Source organism: Neophocaena asiaeorientalis, unplaced genomic scaffold (assembly GCF_003031525.2).
Source record: "Neophocaena asiaeorientalis asiaeorientalis breed wild unplaced genomic scaffold, Neophocaena_asiaeorientalis_V1.1 scaffold865, whole genome shotgun sequence".
Taxonomy (NCBI): domain Eukaryota; kingdom Metazoa; phylum Chordata; class Mammalia; order Artiodactyla; family Phocoenidae; genus Neophocaena; species Neophocaena asiaeorientalis.
Genome location: NW_020172382.1, coordinates 53,519 through 74,816, shown reverse-complemented (window position 1 = coordinate 74,816; position 21,298 = coordinate 53,519). Strand labels below are relative to the sequence as shown.

At 44.0% G+C, this 21,298-nt stretch overlaps 1 protein-coding gene across 1 annotated transcript; it reads right to left on the bottom strand.

The window, feature by feature from the left end:
- Positions 1–5,728: 5,728 nt before the first annotated feature.
- FBXW12 (F-box and WD repeat domain containing 12) lies at positions 5,729–20,034 on the bottom strand. The gene is given in 6 exon segments (XM_024731962.1): positions 5,729–5,749; positions 6,139–6,335; positions 8,823–8,948; positions 9,396–9,559; positions 16,123–16,160; positions 18,729–20,034. Coding segments are annotated over 6 exon segments (894 nt in total). The 5' UTR covers positions 19,077–20,034.
- Between the last annotated feature and the right edge of the window lie 1,264 nt (positions 20,035–21,298).

The following is a 21,298-nucleotide window of genomic DNA, read 5'->3' as shown; positions in this document are numbered from 1 at the left end:
TACATATGCAAAGACCCTTTTCCAAAATAATGTCACACTAACAGGTTCCAGGGATTAGAACATGGACATATTCAGTGGGGGCACCATTTAATTCATTATACCCAATGTGAGGTGCCCTTCCAAGTGGCAGGGGAGCATTTGTCACCGATGCATTGAACTTTCCTACAGGTGCCCACATCCTATTCTCAAACTTGCCAAGTACCCAGATGGGTTTCTGTGATGCCAGCAAACCCAGACAGGATGCAGAGTGGGACCCAGACACAGCTTTGTTTCATGTTAGCTTTCAGTGATGTCTCTTTTTTTCTTTCTTTTTTTTTTAACCTTTCTTTCTGTTTTTTTCTTTTTTTTCTTTTTTTTTTTTTTGTGTGTGGTATGTGGGCCTCTCACTGTTGTGGCCTCTCCTGTTTCGGAGCACAGGCTCCGGACATGCAGGCTCAGCAGCCATGGCTCATGGGCCCAGCCGCTCCACAGCATGTGGGAGCTTCCCGGACCAGGGCACAAACCCGTGTCCCCTGCATCAGCAGGCAGACTCTCAACCACTGCGCCACCAGAGAAGCCCTAACCTTTCTTTTTTATTGAGTTAAAATATATCTAACATAAAGTTTACCATATTAATAATTTGTAAGCATTCAGTTCAGTGGTACTAAATACATTCACATTGTTGTGCAGCCATCTCCACCATCCATCCTCATAACTCTTTTCATTGTAAATCTGAAACTGTATACCTATTAAACAACTCAACTTCACCATTCCCCCAGCCTCTGGCAACCACCATTATATGTTCTGTCTTTTTGATTTTGACTACTGTAAATGCCTCATATCACTGGACTTACACAGTTTTTGTCTTTTTGTTCCTGGTTTATTTCACTTAACATAATGTATTCAAGGTTTGACTATGTTGTAGCATATTGCAGAATTTCCTTCCTAAAAATGAAGTTTTTAGAATAAAACAATGAAATATTCCATTATAAGTATATACCACATCTTGCTTATTCATTCATCATTTGATGGGCACTTGAGCTACATCCATGTTTTAAATAATATGAATAATGCTGCTAGGAATGTGAGTGTACAAATATCTCTTCAAGACCCTACTTTGTTTTTGGTATATATCCAGAAGTGGAATTTCTAGGTAATATGGTAATTCTACTTTTAATTTATTAAGGAACCTCCATACTTTTTTCCATTGTAGCTGTACCATTTTAAATTCCCACTGACAGTGCACAAGGATGCCAAATTCACCACATCATTGTCAGTACTCACTGTTTTCTAAGAAGTCATTACCGAATCAAATATCATGAAGCTTTTGTCTTGTGTTTTCTTCTAAGAGTTTTGTTGTTTTAGGTCTTATATTTATGTCATTGATCCATTTTGAGTCAATTCTGTATATGGTGTAAGGTAAGGATCAAAAGTCATTCTTTTCTATGCAGATATCCATTTTCGACAGCACCATTTGTTGGAAAGACTACCCTTTAGAGTTGAGGAAGATGGCGGAAGAGTAAGACAGAGATCACCTTCCTCCCCACAGATACATCGGAAATACATCTACACGTAGAACTGCTCCTATAGAACACCCACTGAATGCTGACCTCAGCAGAAGACCTCAGACCTCCCAAAAGGCAAGAAACTCCCCACGTACTTGGGTAGGGCAAAAGAAAAAACAGACACAAAAGAATAGGGATGGGACCTGCACCAGTGGGAGCGAGCTGTGAAGGAGGAAAGGTTTCCACTCACTAGGCAGCCCCTTCGCGGGCGGAGACTGTGGGTGGTGGAGGGGGGAAGCTTCAGAGCTGCGGAGGAGAGTGCAGCAACAGGGATGCGGAGGGCAAAGTAGAGAGATTTCTGCACAGAGGATTGGTGCCGGCCAGCAGTCACCAGCCCGAGACACTTGTCTGCTCACCCACAGGGGCAGGCAGGGGCTGGGAGCTGAGGCTCGGGCTTCAGTCGGAGCGCAGGGAGAGGACTGGGGTTGGCAGCATGAACACAGCCTGAAGGGGTAAGTGCACCACAGCTAGCAGGGAGGGAGTCCGGGAAAAAGTCTGCACCTGCCGAAGAGGCAAGAGACTTTCTCTTCCCTCTTTGTTTCCTGCTGCTCAAGGAGAGGTAATTAAGAGAGCCGCTTAAAGGAGCTCCAGAGATGGGCACGAGCCGCGGTAACAGCGCAGACCCCCGCAGTAACAGCGCGGACCCCAGAAACAGGCAGGAGATGCTAAGGCTGCTGCTGCCACCAAGAAGCCTGTGTGCAAGCACAGGTCACTATCCACACCTCCCCTCCCGCGAGCCTGTGCAGCCTGCCACTGCCAGGGTCCTGTGATCCAGGGACAACTTCCCCGGGAGAGCGCACGGTGTGCCTCAGGCTGCTGCAATGTCACACTGGCCTCTGCTGCCACAGGCTCGCCCAGCATCCGTACCCCTCCCACCCCCGGCCTGAGTGAGCCAGAGCCCCCGAATCAGCTGTTCAACCCTGTCCTGTCAGAGCGAAGAACAGATGCCCTCAGGCCACCTACATGCAGAGGTGGGGCCAAATCAAAAGCTGAACCCCGGGAGCTGTGCGAACAAAGAAGAGAAAGAGAAATCCCTCCCAGCAGCCTCAGGAGCAGCAGATTAAATCTCCACAGTCAACTTGATGTACCCTGCATCTGTGGAATACCTGAATAGAAAACAAATCATCCCAAATTGAGGAGGTGGAGTTTGGGAGCAAGATATATTATTTTTTCCCCTTTTCCTTTTTGTGAGTGTGTATGTGTATGCTTCTGTGTAAGATTTTGTCTGTATGGCTTTGCATTCACCATTTGCCCTAGGGTTCTGTCAGTCCATTTTCTTTTTATTTTTCAAAAAAATTTTTTCTTAATAATTATTTTTTATTTTAATAACTTTATTTTATTTTATCCTCTTTCTTTCTTTCTTTCTTTTTTTCTGCCTTTTATTTTGAGCCATGTGGATGAAAGGCTCTTGGTGCTCCTGTGCCTCTGAGGTGGGAGAGCCAACTTCAGCTGATTTCAGGTCCACAAGAGACCTCCCAGCTCCACGTAATGTCAAACGGCAAAAATCTCCCAGAGATCTCCACCTCAATACAAACACCCAGCCTCACTCAATGACAAGCAAGCTACAGTGCTGGACACCCTATGCCAAACAACTACCAAGACAGTAAGACAACCCTGCCCTAGCAGAGACGCTGCTTAAAATCATAATAAGGCCACAGACACCCCAAAACATACCACCAGATGTGGACCTGCCCACCAGTAGCAGTTCTAAGTGGGAAGTTTATAGCAATACAATCCTACCTTAAGAAACAGGAAACATCTCAAATAAACAACCTAACCTTGCACCTAAAGCAGTTAGAGAACAAAGAACAAAACATCCCCGAAGTTAGCAGAAGGGAAGAAATCATAAAGATCAGATCACAAATAAATGAAGGAAACAATAGCAAAGATCAATAAAACTAAAAGCTGGTTCTTTGAGCAGATAAACAAAATAGATAAACCACTAGCCAGACTCATCACAAAAAAAAGGGATAAACTCAAATCAATAGAATTAGAAATGAAAAAGGAGAAGTAACAACTGACACTGCAGAAATACAAAGGATCGTGAGAGATTACTACAAGCAACTTTATGCCAATAAAATGGACAACCTGGAAGAAAGGAACTAATTCTTAGAAATGCACAACCTGCCAAGACTGAACCAGGAAGAAATAGAAAATATGAACAGACTAATCACAAGCACTGAAATTGAAACTGTGATTAAAAATCTTCCAACAAACAAAAGCCCAGGGCCAGATGGCTTCACAGGCGAATTCTGTCAAATATTTAGAGAAGAGCTAACACCTATCCTTCTCAAACTCTTCCAAAATATAGCAGAGGGAGGAACACTCCCAAACTCATTCTAAGAGGCCACCATCACCCTGATACCAAAACCAGACAAAGATGTCACAAAGAAAGAAAACTACAGGCCAATATCACTGATGAATATAGATGCAAAAATCCTCAACAAAATACTAGCAAACAGAATCCAACAGCACATTAAAAGGATCATACACCATGATCAAGTGGGGTTTATTCCAGGAATGCAAGGATTCTTCAACATACGCAAATCAATCAACGTGATACACCATATTAACCAATTGAAGGAGAAAAACCTTATGATCATCTCAGTAGATGCAGAGAAAGCTTTCAACAAAATTCAACACCCCAAAATAAAAAAATTCAACACCCATTTATGATAAAAACCCTGCAGAATGTTGGTATAGAGGGAACTTTCCTCAACATGATAAAGGCCATATATGACAAACCCACAGCCAACATCGTCCTCAATGGTGAAAAACTGAAAACATTTCCACTAAGATCAGGAACAAGACAAGGTTGCCCACTCTCAGCACTATTACTCAACATAGTTTTGGAAGTTTTTGCCACAGCAATCAGAAAAGAAAAATAAAAGGAATCCAAATCAGAAAAGAAGAAGTAAAGCTGTCACTGTTTGCAGATGACATGATACTATACATAGAGAATCCCAAAGATGCTACCAGAAAACTACTAGAGCTAATCAATGAATTTGGTAAAGTAGCAGGATACATACTCTCTTGATTAATGTAGCTTTGTAGTATAGTCTGAAGTCAGGGAGTCTGATTCCTCCAGCTCCATTTTTCTTTCTCAAGATTGCTTTGGCTATTTGGGGTCTTTTGTGTTTCCATATAATTAAAACAATTTTTTGCTCTAGTTCTGTGAAAAATGCCAATGGTAGTTTGATAGGGATTGCACTGTATCTGTAGATTGCCTTGGGTAGTTCATATCATCTTACCTCATGTGCCTACTTATCTCTAAGTGAGTCCTGCACACTGTATTTGAAAAGAGAGGCCTTGGGAGTTGTTAACCTTCTTCAGAAAGGATTTTCATTTACTCCCACCCAGTAACTGGGCAGCCAGTGCAGGGACTGTTTACTTTCAGACCACCCTCACTCTTAGGTTGCAACTTGATAACCCACCCCAATGTAAGAGGATTCACAGGGCTCCATTCCTTGGTGGCCCTGCAGTCCAACTTTTGTCTACTTGGCTATTAAAGCTCTGCTCAGCCCCTTAGCTTTGTAGTAAACATCTCCAGGGCAAAAGCAGCCCCATTTTTAGGCTCAGCACTTTGATTTCTGCCATCTTCTGAATCTTGGCCTAGAAACCGTTTGCTCTTTTTAGCTCTCTTACTTGATATATTTTCTAATTTTTCTAATTGTCCTTCACTGACAAGTATGTGTGAATCATGTGCTCTTCCATTCCCAAGAGAGAACCTTAGTGGATTCCTCTTCATCTATACAATATATTCTCAAATTGCTCTGGAGATGTTAATTACACTTATTCCAAAGTCTTCTTTAAACAACTAGAGTTGTTTATGTGAAATCTGTTTCATCAGGTTTTACCTTTTTGTTTACGAGCTTAGTTCTTTAACAGAATTAGTTCTGTTTACATATGAAACTGTTCCCGGATGTCTGCTCATCTTGATATTTGCAATGCCAGTTTGCCCATGCTTTCAAAGACCTCCTTCCCTCCAGGAGGAGGATACTGCCCCCAGGTGAGAGCCACTTCCTCAATCTGCCAGCTAACACCCACTTTTGCCATTTCTCTCTGGCCAAATGCTCCCTCCCAATGCCCAAGAATCACCTCTAAAACAAATGTCCTGGCAACAGAAGGCCTTCATCATCTGGAGCAAATGCTTGCATTCTGTCGAATAAGCCTCAGTTTTCCTTTCAGTTGGGCCCTTGTGGAGACTTGAAAAGGGGGAAAGAAGGGTGAGAATGCAGTAGTGAGAAGGAACTGCAAGGAGAAGAAAGACTATGAGTAGGACCAGGAGACAGGAAAGCAGGGGCCCGTGGACAAGAAAACACAGGCAGCCCACAGGGCTGGACCTCTGAGAGGGTGAGAGGCTGCAGAGATGGGGCCAGGGAACAGGCTGTGGCACACTAGAGCCAAAGGGGGATGAGGAGTCTGCCCTCCATGTGGCAGGCAAGGAGGAGCTTGGGGGACTGAGCAGAATTACTTGGTCACTTGGTCTGCCATGTGGAGGGCCTGGCTTGAAGTGCCATCTGGCACAGCGGTCTGGTGCCAGGTCCACAGACCCTGGGAAACAGCAGAGGTTCCTGAGAGCTGGGTCACTCACCAGCAGGCGGGGGCCTTCTGGAAAGTCACAGGCCTCCAATGAAGACGAGTATGTAGGCAGGCAGGAGGCTTGCTTACACCCGTTCTCTGCTTTCCATACTTTGATCAGTCCCCGCTCATCCACGGTGACAGCCAGTTGCAGCCGAGGGTAAGTCACCAAATTCACCAGAGCTGCAGGCTGTAGAGGGCTAGACAGAGCTCCGTGCCCTAGGCAACAACAAAATTAACGTAACAACTCACATAGGGCCCATTTATTTCCTAAATGCTTATTATTTTCATTCATTTGACCATCACCCAGTGCACACGGGATTCGCAGGTGTAAAGGATGTGATCCCCATCCTCACAGGCTGCACAGCATGGTAGGGAACACAACACAGGAGCAATGTTCTACCACAGAGGAGACAGGTGTGTCCTGGAGGAGAGCAGTGGCTGAGCATGGGTGTTGAGACTGCCTGGGGTTGGTGCCATTGCAGGGGGACTGAGGGTGGGGTCCTTCACGTGCACTGGGCACAGGATGTCGGCAGCACTCCCAGTGGTTACCTATGGCTCAACTAAAGAAGGCTGGGCAGGGAGGCAGGACCCAACACTACCCACCCTGCCCAGGATCTGGGCTGTGCTTGGGACCCAGGCTGTGCTGGGGACCTGGGCTGTACTCAGGACCTGGGCTGTGCAGGGCTGCATAAAGAGAACTTCCACGTGGAGCATCTCACTTGGTCCCCAAGGAACCCAGGTTTACAGATAAGCTAATTCAGCCTTGTAGTTGTAAACAGTTTCTGTTGCATATCTACAACTGCCCCGCTCAGAACATGCCCTTCCCAGTGGTATGCCCAGCAGTGCCACCGCGGGCCAGGCCTGGCGAAGGCCCATGCCCTGTCACGGCCATTAGCACAGAGGAAAATGACTGGTCCGAGATGGGCTGATTCCCAGATACATGGTCTCTCCCACGATTCTGAAAGCTAGAACAGCGAGGTAAGAGCCCGGGTCCAGCAGGCCCACAGCACATTAGGACAGGGCATCAGAGAACCAATCCTCTAATTGCTGTTTCTGAGTTTCTCAGAGTTGCCACATGGGGTTTGTTTCCAATTTGGAGTTATTACGGTTCTTTTTCTATCTGGTGTTATCATGTTAGCATGATCTTTTTCCAATCATGATATCCCAGTATTCTTCCATTCTTTTCTTTCTTCCCCCTCACATCAGCAAATCAACAGTTGATTTCTGTTGCTTAAACAGCTAACAAGACTATTACTAGTAGGGACTCAGCACCGGTGACTGGCTCATGTCAAGTAGGTCTCGGAGAATACACATTATTCACCAGTGGCTAGTAGTATGGAAGTGGGTAAAAAAGCAGTGAAACTCCCCTTCCCATTTCAGAATAGGAAGTAGCAACCAGGGAAACAGAGTTCAGAAACAGGCTACATACTGCATGACTCCAACAAAATGATTGAGCTTTTTAAAAATAAAATAAGATTGGAGATGTGTTCACAAAGAGGATTAAGATTGGGAAGCCAGGCAGAATAGGTGCCGAGGGGTCTAGCCCTAACAGTCCCACACTGTGACCAATGGACCACACTAGAGTTCAACAAACCATGGCCTGCAGCCAAACCCAGCCTACTGACAATTTTTGTATTTTCATTAAAAAAAAAAAATCAAAGACTATTTCATGACACATGAAAAAAACAAGAAACTCACATGTGAGTGTCCATAAGTACAGTTTTATTGGAACACAGCCACTCCCTTTTTGTTTACTTGTATACAGCTGCTTCTGCATTTCAGCCACATAGTTAAGTAGTTGCAACAGGACCACGTGGTCTGCAAAGCCTGAAATATTTGCTCTCTGGCCCTTTACAGAAAAGGTCTGCCACCCCAGCACCAAAGCTCTTTATGTTCAAGTCAAGACCTTTTTGTTTTGGCAACTATGGAACCTCCCAGCCTTCAGGTCTTCTTCCTGCCCAAGAGCTCCTCATCTAAGCCTGTGTGGTCTCATGTCCACAGCATAAGGTGGGTCAGGGCAACACAACTGCAATGAAACAGAAACCAGCCACCTGCACCCATCAGTCACCAGAGACCTTCACTTGAAATTATAATGTCAAACATCACAATGTATATGAAGAAAATAAAGCACGTGGAAGAGAAAAAAAACATAAACAAATGAAAAAACTGACCATGGAGGAAAGACATATGAGGCAAATAACTGTATCCTTTAAACAACAAAAAAGAGCAATCAGAGAATATGAAAATGGATAGGAAAGCTTTTAACAATTAGTACCAACCAAGTTATCAAGGTTTTAACACTTAAGTTTGCAAGTGGGGTGAGTAAAAGCTGCATTATCTGGGCAAAACCACCCAGAGGCTGGCATTGGCTCCAATGTGGACAGCACAGAACTGGGCATGGCAGCTGTCAATCCCCTTGCATAAACAGCCTCCATCAGGCACTGCAAAAATGCCCATCTCCCTGAGGTAGGACAGCAGAAAGTCAAGGGCATTTGCGATCAATCAGACTCAAGTCTGAAGTGTGACCTGGCACAGCGACTGAGCCTCCTGCAGCTCAGATTTCTCATCTGTACAATAGGGCTCCCACTCCTCACCTCACAAGTTGGCTGTGATGGTAAAGAAAGGCAAAGGGCCTTGCTAAGACTGAGGACATAGCAGGATCTGGTCACTTCTCATCCTGGCTCCCTCCTGGACAGCTCACCTCTTGCAGATCCCAGGCACACACGGTGCCATCTGACGACATGGCGCACACCATGGACTTCTCCCGCCCATCAAACCAGTACTCTTCGGTTGAGATGTAGGCCAGCTCATCTATCTGTCCTGAAAGAGAACACAGACTTGCCTTAAGCACAAACATGGATGCCTGGGATGTGAACATTCAACTTAGTGAAGGGGAGGCAGGCAAGTCATTCCTTTTCTCTCTCAGGAGCATGACAGGTGCTGATTCTGGGGACAGTGGTGGACAGAAAGAGCTGGGACTTCAGACTTACAATTTGGGTATCATGCCTAGGACTGCCTACCACCCACCAGCCATGTTACTGTGAACAACAGTTACAACATCCTTATCTCTTAGTTTCTGTTTCTTTCTACTCTGAAATAGATGTAATGATCTCTGTTAGGATCAAATGATAACAGAGGTATAGAACATAGCAGAGTATGTCCTCATTATGTGGCATTTTCCAACTAATTTGCTGAAAAACCAAATCCCTGGAGATCTGACCAGGGAAAGAGTGGGAATGCACAGTTGCCACCTTCCCCACCCCATACCTTTGTGCCCAGCAATGGCTTTGCAGATAAAGTCCTTCTCTGGCCACCCAGATTCCATTTGGAACTCCAGCTCGGATCAGCAGAGATAGTACTGTTTCCATGTCTGTGTGCCCAGGGTCATCTGGGAGGCTTTACAGGAGGACCAGTGTCTCAGACACAGCTGCCTGAAACAAAGACTCCACAGTCCCAGGCAGAACAGGAGTCATTAGAAGGTGTTTTGGCATCAGTAGGCCTAGCTTTGATTCCCAGCTTCACCATCTACTAGCTTGGACAACTCACTTTGCCTATGTAGGCCTCAGTTTCCTCCACCGTTAAATGGGGATAATGATATGACACTGAATTAGTGCTCACCACATGTCAGGAATAGGTGCTTTTTGTGTTTCCAGTCAATCTATATAACAACCCCATGAAGTAGGTCCTCATCTCCATTTTAGATATGAGAGAGGGGTTAAACAACGAACCTAGGGTCATGCAGCCTTGGTCATGCAACTGGAACTCAAGAGTCTGCATTTTTTTGAAGCCTCCAACTATTGTTGAACTTCAATTTTGTCAGCCCTTTATGCATTTTGTTGCTTTGTTATTAGGTCCATATACATTTATAATTTTTTAGATCTTCTTGATGGATTGATCTGTTTATTATTATAAAATATCCTTCTTTGTCCCTAGTAACACTTTTTGTCTTAAAGTTTATTTTGTCTGTTATTAGCATAGTCATCTAGCTCTCTCTTGGTTGCTGTTTGCATGGTATATGTTTCCATTCTATTATTTTCAACCTGTATCTTTGAATCCAAAATGTGTCTATTGTAAAGAGCATATACTTGGATATTTTTAATCCCTTCTGCCAATCTCTGCCTTTTCATTGGAGTGTTTAATCCATATATATTTAATACAACTGATAAGATAGGATTTACATATGTCATTTTGCTTATTTCTATGCATTTTTCCTTCTATTCCTCTGGTACTGCCTTCTTTTGTATTAAGTATTTTCTTGTGTCCTATTCCCTTGTCATTTCTTCAACTGTATATTCTTTTAATTCTTAGTGGTTGCCTTGGGGATTACCGGATAAAATCTTAATTTATGACAATCTAGTTTTGATTAATATCAAGTTAATAGTATCAAAAAACTTAGCTCCTGTATAGCTCCATTTTATGCCCCTCTCATTCATGCTGTTGTCATACAAATTACTTCTTCATACATTATGTACCCAATAGAGAGTCACAATTATTGTTTTATGCAGTTGTCCTTTAAATCACATAGGAAAAAAGGAGTTGCAAACAATTCATTTATTTTGCCTTTTATATACACCCATGTGGTTACTTTACTGGTGCTACTTCTTCTACTTCTTCACATGGATTCAAGTTCCTGTCTAATGTCCTTTCATATCAATCTGAAAGACTCTCTTTAGTATTTTTTGTAGGGCACGTCTACTAGCAACAAATTCTTAGAGCTTTTGTTAATCTGGGAATGTCTTCATTTTCTCCGTCATTTTGCTAGATATAGAATTCTTGATGACAATCTTTTTCTTCCCACACCTTCAATACATCAGCCCACTCCTTTTTGGGCTGCATGGTTTTTTATGAGAAATCAACCATTAATCTCATTGGGGTTGTCCTGTACATGATGAGTTGCTTCTCTCTTGATGCTTTCAAGATTCTGTCTTTGGCTTTCAAGTTGGATTATAAAGTGTCTCGAAATGGAACTCCTTTGACTTTATCCTACTTGCAGCTCACTGAGCTTCTGGATGTGCAAATTAACATTTTTCATCAAATTTGGGAAGTTTTCAGCCATATCTTTAAATACTTTCTTTCTCCTCTCATCTGGAACTCCCTATTATTTGTTGCTTGCATGCTTGATGGTATCCCACAGGTCTCTTAGGCACTATTCATTTTTCTTCATCTTTAGCTTCATTGTGTTCCTCAGACTGGATAATCTCAACTGACCTATATTCCAGTTTACTGATTCTTTCTTCTGCCTGCTCAAATCTGCTCTTGAATTTTTAATTTGATATTGTACTTTCCTACTCCATAATTTCTGTTTAGTTAGTTTTTATAATTTCTCTTTATTAATATTCTCTATTAATGAGACACTGTTCTCATACTTCCCTTTAATTCTTTTCACATGGTTTCCTCTAGTTCTTTGCACATACTGAAATAGTTGATTTAAAGTCTTTGTCTAGTAAGTCTGATGCCTGGGCTTCCTTGGGGACAGTCTCTATTGTTTGCTTTGTTTCCTGCATATTAGCCACACTTTGTATCTTTGCATGACTTATAACTTCTGTTGAAAACTGAACATTTTAAATAACATAATGTAGAACTCTGGAAATCTGATTCCACCCCACCCCTGTTTTATTATAGCTGTTATTATTTTTTGTTTGTTTAGTGGAATAACTCTAAAAAGTTTCTGAACTCTGAAAGTCTGTATTCTTTGTTATGTAGGGCCACTTATGTCTCTGTTCAGTTAAATTAATGTGCAGTAATGAGAGAACAGAGATTTCCTAAATTTCTGGAACCACTAAATTTCCTAGTCATTGCCAAATGCTCTATGTGCAGGTTGGGGCATGTGTTCAACACTCAGCCAGGCAGTTGACTTCTCTGTCTTAGTCTTCACTTCCTGCTTCCACGGAACCTCAAGGTTAACCAGAGGTAAAAGTTTAGAGCCCTTTTATATCTTCCCTGAGTTAGCACACAGCCCTGCATAAGCACTTGGCCTTCTAGATTCCTAGGAATGTGTTGGAGCTTTCCAAAACCCCTAAAGACATCACATTCCCAGTTTTCCTTTTAAACTCTTTGGTTGGCCTATTGTTTCCTTAACTATCATTCATCAACTCTGATTAAAGACTAATTAAAAAGTTAATCAGGGCTTCCCTGGTGGTGCAGTGGTTGAGAGTCTGCCTGCCAATGCAGGGGACATGGGTTCATGCCCCGGTCCGGGAAGATCCCACATGCCGCGGAGCAGCTGGGCCTGTGAGCCATGGCTGCTGAGCCTGCGTGTCCGGAGCCTGTGCTCCACAACGGGAGGGGCCACAACAGTGAAAGGCCTGTGTACCGCAAAAAAAAAAAAAAAAAGTTAATCAATTCTCTTTAGTTGTCTTGACAGATGCCCCAAGGTAAAGGTTTTTCACATTGGGTGAACTTCAAGCAAGGTAAAATAAAGACAGCTTACATGTGAGCTCTTCCAGGAAACACCAGACAGGTTGAACAATGACAATTCTCTGGGAATAAGACTTTGAAGAATCTCTAATCCCATTCTTACCCTTCCAGTGACTGCAGCTCCTGGTTTGACTGTGATTGTGAACTGTTGGTATTCAAGGCTAACACAAAGCTGGAAGGTTGTTATGGGAACAGAGCAAGTGAACACTTGCTGCTCTTACTGAGAATAAGCCATTTTTTTCTTGAATAAACACTTCCCAGACTACTGTAAGTCTCTGGTTAATTTCCAGAGTTCTGTAAAAGTTGATTTTGACAATTTATGCCAGTTTTCTCATTGCTTTTATGGAACAGAAAATTTTCAGAAGTCATTAATCCACCATTTTCCAAGAGTCTGCATCCTTAACTTGTATGTATCAATAACTACTGACAATTCTATGATAGCAACTCGCTTATAAGGCTGTTGAAGATAAAACATTAGCTCATCCACACTATGGAGAATACTGAATCCCCACCTAGTCTGTGGACCCCAAAGTGAGTGAGACATGGCCCTTGCCCTACGAGTACTCTCAGCTGGTGGTTAGGAGGATAAGTAAAACTAAAATTCCGGAGAGAAATGCTAAGTTTCAGAAGGGGCAGCCTATTAGTGCCATGGAAGTAAAACACAAGGAGAGTGAACATCTGGGAGAGGATTAAGGAGGCCCCGTGGACACAGGCTTTCAAAATTTACAGTCACCAGAGTTGATACAGCATCAGAGGACTCCAGTCATATCTCACAGAGGAGAAAAATGAGGCTGGGTGGGAAATAAGTAGCTCACAGCCCATGGTCCCAATAAGTACAATGCAAAGAGTTTCTCTCCATTCAAAGCCTGTAGACTCACTGAGCACCTATGTGTCAGGCTCTGTACTAGGCACTAGTGACCTCTAACACACTGGGAAGGATCCAGTGCTTATGTCGGATATGGGTTTTCCTGTCCTCACTGAAACCCTGTTCCTTCTACCAGAAGTAGCATACTCACAGCCTGCAGGCAGAATGGGCATCCAGATTACCTTGTCTGGCCTGCATAGGATTGGCCTACTTGAACTAGCTGTCAATACTTAAAAATCAAGAGATTTCACATACAAATTAGGTAAAAGAAGAAGATCTCTAGCTATACTGAAATCAAATTCTTACCTGGAAAAATTTATCTGGGGCCACACAGAACGGTACTCCTCAGACAAGAATGAGCTTTCAGGGAATTCCCTGGTGGTCCAGTGGTTAGGACTCTGTGCTTTCACTGATGAGGGCCTGGGTTCGATCCCTGGTTGGGGAGCTAGGATCCTGCAAGCCGCATGGCACAGCCAAAAAAAAAGAATGAGCTTTCAGCTCCACCATGGCCTTCACCATCCCTTTTATCTCTTGGACTAAGAGGCTGAGTATCAGCTGCCTCACATCATCATTCTTACGTTGTTGACTTTCTTTTAGTTGAAATAAACAGAAAGGGAAATTTCTTGTACCCATATCTCAACCTAAACAGTGTGAAAATAAAAGCTAGACTAAGAAGATAATATGGTTTAAGAAAAAGGGGGGATAACATTTCTTTGTGGAAGTGAAATCTATTTCTACATATTTAAGGCCATTATACATCAAACCATAAGTAGGAACCATAACCAATATTCAGAAAAAATAAAACCAAGTGATTTGACCAAAAAAAGGGCAGACTGTCAACAAGGCTGAAGTGTGCACATGAGTAAAGTATGAGATAAGCCTCTGAAATACAAGGATGTATCAAGTGAAAAAACACCATGGCACCAAAACCTTTCAGAAAGCAATTAACAGCAAAACAATCTACTGTACACAAACAAAATATATATATATATATTTTTTTTTTTTGCTTAAACAAAAGCAAATATTTGCAATTTTACTTTTAACCAAAAATCTAACGCATAGTGTGTTAAAGAGATGGCAGAATTTAAAAGGTCATGAAGCATTTTAAAGAAGTAACTTGCAGTGTTTTAAATTAGAATTATAGAGTACATATTAAAAACATATGACCGGTTAACCATGTTCATTACTGTGTCCGTAAGAGTTTCTATGGGCCTGGAGAGTTTTGGGGCCTAGTACCCATGACAGATACAACATTAGAAATGACACGTGCATGTGACGATGCTCCTGGAATGCTGTTGCAGTTGTCCCAGTTCCAGAAACATAAACCCAGTGTTTTTTATATAAACATAGGTCAAGGATACCATACCAAAGAATGACTGTAGGCTAAAAAGAGTTTAGCACCAAAAACTATAAAATAGTAATGAACCGAAAACCCATTCATGACTTGGCTTGCAGACAGCTGAAGAATCTGCTTGAGGAACCTGGAGGTACACACAATATGGTAACACATGCATACATGTGGGGGTTAGGTGATAAGCTGCTCAAGAGATTTTATGAACTGCTGAAAGAAATATATTACTTATGTTACTCAAAGGGAAATTCCTACCCCAGCTTATCAGTAAAGATGAGAACAAAGACTAGGGTTTAGGGTTGGCATCCTACCCATTTCAACTGTGAGAATTGCCCTCCAAGGGCTTCCACAAATAGTTACACCAATCTATGAGTCAACTCATTTATTTCTAGTGACACAGTGTCTTTGAGAATCACATTTGGCAAGACATTCTCTTGTCCACTTATCTACAGAGAAATCAATTTCCAGAATTGAATGTTCTATGTAGAGTACATTCCCCAAATTGTAGAGATAAAGACTGAAATCCAGTAAAAGTTCCCTTACTTTAAAATTGACTAGAGATTAACATCATTTTTCTAATTAGTATGATTAGCAATAAAAAAAATGAATAAAAAGCAACAAAGAGAACAGTGCTGTATGATACTGAAAACTAAATATGGCAAGATTGGCATTCCACAATTCTCAAATTTATCAATTCACAGTTATTATAAAAATAAAAACCATCAAGCAAAGATTCCCTCCATGTTTGGAGGAAACTTCATGTGAACAGTTGTTTTCCATAAGGAAAGACTAAAACTAAATGTAGCTCCTAGTTGATATCAAGGCTATATAGTCTCTCCTATATACTACAAGAGGCAGAAGATCTGACACTTACCCCTTGGGACAAAAGAAAAGATGTCAGGTTCCAAAGGAGGAATGAACAGAAAAGAAAAATTTAATAATTTAATTATTAAAATATTTTTTATTATCTACTTTTAATTTTTTGAATTTTATTTAAGTTCTAATATCAAACACGCTTATATAACTATGTTGTTACACCAAAGTTGAAATCAAATAAAAGTGGTTCATTTGTCTATTGATTTTTCTATCAGCCAGCTGCATTCAAGTTGGTGTACATTTCTGCCCCTGAGTTTGGCACCCCCACCTACATCAACCTCCACTTGATTAACAAAATTGCTTATATTTCAATACACTATAAAAAAAGTCTCACATCCCCAACTAGGGAGGAGTTTCCTGCTGGTAAGGGCTGTGGATTGTCCCTTCTTGTCTACTTAGCAGAAACGCAGCGAGTGCTGAAAAGTACACCCCTCTCTCCTTTGAGGGATACTCTCCTGAGCAGGCCTGGCTCTTCTTCCACTCACCTCCACAGTTCCTTGGTCCTTGAAGCCTCATTCCAGACCTAGAAGAGTATCTGGTCAGTCAACATGCAATTAGTGCCTAGCCTGCCAGGCCCTGTGGAGGGGACAGAGAGCTAAATGAGACCCAGTGCTTGCACTCAAGAACACTCACCGTGGGAAGTTAGAGACAAATTCAGACAATCAAATAAAACACACCAAATAATGAATGACAAAGGAGAGAATGACCAACTCAGTTGGAGCCAAGGGGTTCAGAAGTAATTACTGATCAACTCCTGAAGGATGAGCAGTTATCCTCTAAGAAAACGGCTGAAGTATTTCAGGGAGAGAAAGATCCACTTGGGCAAAGATTCAGAAGTATGAAAAAGATGATGAGTAGGTTGCCTTAATCAGAACATAGAGAAAGGAGCTGGAGACAGGCTTAGACCAACTCTTGGAAGTCAGAAGGGCAAAAACAGTGAGAACTGTGAATGGAAAAGTGGCAAGTCAAACTGTGTTTTAGGCTGCTATGAGAAGGAAGGATTTGGAGACTTCCCTGGTGGTCCAATGGTTAAGAATCCGCCTTCCAATGCAGGGGGCATGGGTTGGATACCTGGTCGGGGAACTAAGATCCCACGTGCTGGGGCAACTAAGCCCATGAGTGCTCTAGAGCCTGTGTGCCACAACTAGACAGCCCGTGCACCGCAACGGAAGATCCCACGTGCCACAACAAAGATCCTGTGTGCTGCAAATAAGACCCGATGCAGCAAAATAAAGAAATAAATATTTTTTTTAAAAAAAGACTCTGAACTTCCACTGTAAGGGGCATGGGTTGGATCCCTGGTTGGGGAAGTAAGATCCTGTAAGCCACGTGGTAGGGCCAATTAAAAAAAAAAAAAAGAGCGAGAAGGAAGAACTGGAAACGAGGGCAGAGCAGCAGGACCCATAAGAAGGCTGCTGCAATGGAGTAAATTAAGGCTCTGGCTAAAGGGATGTCCCAGAGATGGTGAAGGAACAGAACTGCTACCTGGGGAGGGCACACAGGCCCTATTCCCACAAACTGCTCTCTGCAGAAGTATCTGGAAGAGATTCAGGTGGCCCTGGGAAGGGATCAGAGTACCCTGCCTCCCCCTCCCTCAGGCCCACACCTGCATCCTGGAACTTCTTGGCCTCTCCAGCTGGGCCACCCTGGATTCTGGAGCCTATACAGCTTCAGTAGAAACCACTCTGGAGCTTTCTGTGGCCCAGACCTACTGAGGGTCCCATCCAGATGCGTGGCTTTCCAGGCCCTGGCAGAAATAACAACCATCCTATCTGAGCCCAGGTTCCTACTTCCACAGCCCTCACTCACCCAAAATCAAAGTTTCTCAGTCCTTAAGAAATCTTTTTGGCTAGTAGGAATGTAAAGTTGATATTTTGCAATAATCAAACCAAGTAAGAAGATTTCCGCATTCTGTTTTTCTATAGTTCCCGGTTCAAAACCCAATTGAGATGTTCTTACTTCCCTAACATAAAATTATAGTATGTAATATAGCCTGCAAAATGGGTATTACCCACCTTGGAGAATGCCTCTGTTAGATGCTGATCTTCATGATGACACTGTGAGGCAGGGTTTATTGACCTCATTTTACCTAAGAGGGAAACCAGAACCTGGAGAAGTTGCTGCTATCAAAGGGTAAACGGCACCTCCCTTTCAAAATCTGCTGGGAGACAACCTGGGTGACCTCAGCCAATGCACTCACGGCACGATACTCACTTTCCCTATTGGTAAAAATGGGGATAACAACGCAGTATTTTACTTGATACATTTAAGTTATAATTACACAATTCAGGTAAGGGTCTGTTTATTAATCTTTTTGTAAAATGATATAATAATGTATTTTAAAAGTAAAGAAATTCATTTACTCAACAAACATTTACTTAGAGTACACGAAATATCAAGCCATACGCTGAGTGTATACACACAGTGATCATACAGTGGTTATACACACAGCGATGCAAGAGACAAAAGAATGAGTCTAGCGGGGGTCGGGGGTGGGGGGGAAGCAAACATTTAACAAGTACAGTATGTGATCATTTAGTTACAGTTGTGCTGCGTAAGAGCACAGAGGAGGAAGAGCTCGGAACACAACAGGGGCAGAAGCGCTGATCAGACTAATGCACTAAACAGGCACTTAGGGCGCACAGCCAGTACAGTTCGACTGGCTGGGAAGGGACAGGCGGAGCCCGCAGGAGGAGGTGCCACTCACGGGGAGAGCACGGCTTTCCAGGCAGGCCTCAGAAGGGAAATTCCAGAATATTCCAGAAGAGGTGGGGATCCCTAGGCCAATCTTAGGGGTGAACCCTGTTCACAGGTGCCCGGTGCAAGCCAACCGCGCAGGAGCTCTGGACACACCGACAGACGGAGGGACGGAGGGACGGAGGGATAAGAGGCTTTCAGAGAGACCCCTTCATAGGTCGCCGAGGTCGCCACCCCGGGGGCCAAAAGCGCCCTCTGCAGATCGCGGATTCAGGGCCGTCCGACGCCCCCTCCCAGATTTGGGAAACTGAGGCTCCGAGGGGATGGGCCGACCGTGGACACGCCAGTGTCCACGAGCCCAGCCCTGCCTCCCGCCTGGGACAGGACGCGCTACCCTGTCCACCTGGGCGACGCAGAGCATGTCCCGGGCCTCCAAAAACACATGCAGCAGCTCGTGCTAAGCCATCTGCGGCTCCACAGCGCCCGCCCCCATGGCTGCCTGGGTCGGGCTACGCCTTTGCTGCGCTTGCGCCCCCGCAGCCCGAGCCCCGCCCGCTCGCTTAATCCTCGCCCAGCCTCCGCGCTTCCTTTCGGAACACCCACTTCTACTAATCCGCTCACCAGCCCCACTTCTACTTGGCCTCAGACTGGCTTCTGCCCTTGTCCTGACATTCGCTGAGACCCTTGCCCACCCCCTTATACTGACATTCATCCTTGTTCTGACCTTCGCCCTGACCCTCATGCGGGACCTCGTGGTGCCCCTGAACCCAGCACCTTCCGAGCCCTTGCCCTGGTGGCGGCCCTTATCCAGACCTTGATCCTCTTCCTCAACCTCGCCCTAATCATCACCCTTGACTTCATTAGCATCTGACATCTACCATACTCCTGTTCCTACCCTCACCTGACCCTGACTCACCCTAGTACACACCTTCATCCTGAGCTTTGCCCTAGCCCCGACCCTGGCCTTCACAATCACATTCAGAATGACCCTCAGCCTCCGTCTTACACTGGCATTGGCCCTTGCCCAAGCCCTGGCCCTAACCTGATACCTCCCTCATCATGGCTCCTGCCCAGGCTCTCACCCTACCTAGCCTTAGCCCCGACCCTGGTTTTGGTCGTGGCCCTGGCCAAGATCAGATCAGAGTTAGTGTAAGGGTGAAGGTCACGATCAAGCTCAATGTCACAGCAGCCAGAGTCACAGTCAGGATGAGGGTAAGATCAGGGACAGAGTGATTAAGATCAGAATCAGAGTGAGGGTGAGTGTCCAATTCAAGGTAAAATACTATGTCAGGTTAAGGATCAAGATAAGAGAATGGTCAGGGTCATGGTGTCAGAATCAGGTTCAAGGACAAGGTCACTATAAGGGAAATTTTAGATCCAGGGTTCGGTTCAAGATCAGTGTGAGAGCCAAGGTTAGGATCAGGCTGAGGCTCCATTAGAGAGGATCAGTGAGAGGATGAATGTCAGGATTAGGATGATGGTTATTGTCAGGGTGAAAGTAAGATTGAAAGCTGGATTCAAGTTCAGTGGATGTCCAGTTCCGTGTAGGATTCAGGGTCAAGGTGAGGGTGAGGTTGATGTTCAGGATTAGAGTCAGTGTCAAGTTCAGGGTCAAGATCAATGTGAGGTTATGTCAGGGTCAGGATGAGCATGATGTTCATTGTGAAGGTCAAGGTCAATTAAAAGTCAAGGTGGGTTCCTTTTCTATTGCTGCTGGAAGGAATTAAGTCCTCCTCCTCCAACTCTCCCTCCCCCCAACCCCATTACATTGGCCCAATCTTCATAATCCAGGATACTCTTTCCATCTCAAAGTCTGTACCCTTAAATCACATTTGCAAAGTCCCTTTTGTGTGTAAGGCAATGTATTCACAGGTTAGGACATGGGCATCTTTGGCGGGGGGCACATTATTCTGCTTACCACAGAGGGTCAGAGTTTGGTTTATAGTCAAAATCAAGTTCAAGGTTAAGTTTCAAAGTGAGGCTGGGTCAAGATGAAGGTGACGATCAGGCTGAGGATGAGTCATCATAATAATGAAAGTCAGTGTCAGTGTGAAGTTCAATTTCAGGGTCAGGGTCTAGATCAGGTTCAAGGTCATGATGGGATTAGGGTGTCAACAGTGACAGCCAAGTGTGAGTCCATGTTCTGTGTGAGGCTCAGCATTAGGATGAGGACCCAGGTCAGGGTGAAATGGAGGTCTAGGTCAAGATGAGTGTCAGGATCAGGATCATGGTCAGGCTTGGGGTGCAGACTAGTTTCAGGTTGAGTGTACAGTGTAGTTCAGCATCAAGGCACAAGTTCAAGGACAGGGTGGGTCAGTATGATGGTCCTTGTCAAGGTGAGGATTCAGTCTAGGGGCAGAGTGAAGTTGAGGGTCAGAATCAGATTGAAGGTGGTGAGTATCTCATTTATCACAGTATTCACAATCAGTGTGAGAGAAGCTGTCATTGTCAAAGATAAGTCAAGTTCAGGGCAAGTGTGAGGGACATGTTAACGATCAGGATCATAATGAGCATCAAGGTAAGAGGAATGTCAATTAGAGACTCGGGGTTAAGGTGAAGATGAGAGCCAAGTTCATGGACAAGGTTTAGTTCTAAGTCAAACTGGGTCAGAATTTGGGTGAGGGTCAGAGTCAATGCCAAGATCAAAGCCAGGCATGGGTGGGGAAGGGGCTGGCAAAGAATTGAGGGTGAGAGTCTATGTCAGGGTCAGGGTGATAGGGTCAGGTTAAGTGTAAGGTTTAGCTATGGTCAAGGTGAGGGTCAATGTCAGGGTGGAGTAAGCTTTAGTCTTTGTGAGTGGAACTGGCTGAGGGTCAGTGGTCAGGGTTTGGGTACAGACTTGCATTCATATGGAGGTAAGAGACACCAGAAACTGAGCTAGACTGAAGCTTAGAATCTACAGATGTGGCTGGGCAAACAGGCAGAGGCCAGATCCTTAAAACACCTCTAAAGACATATGAGACA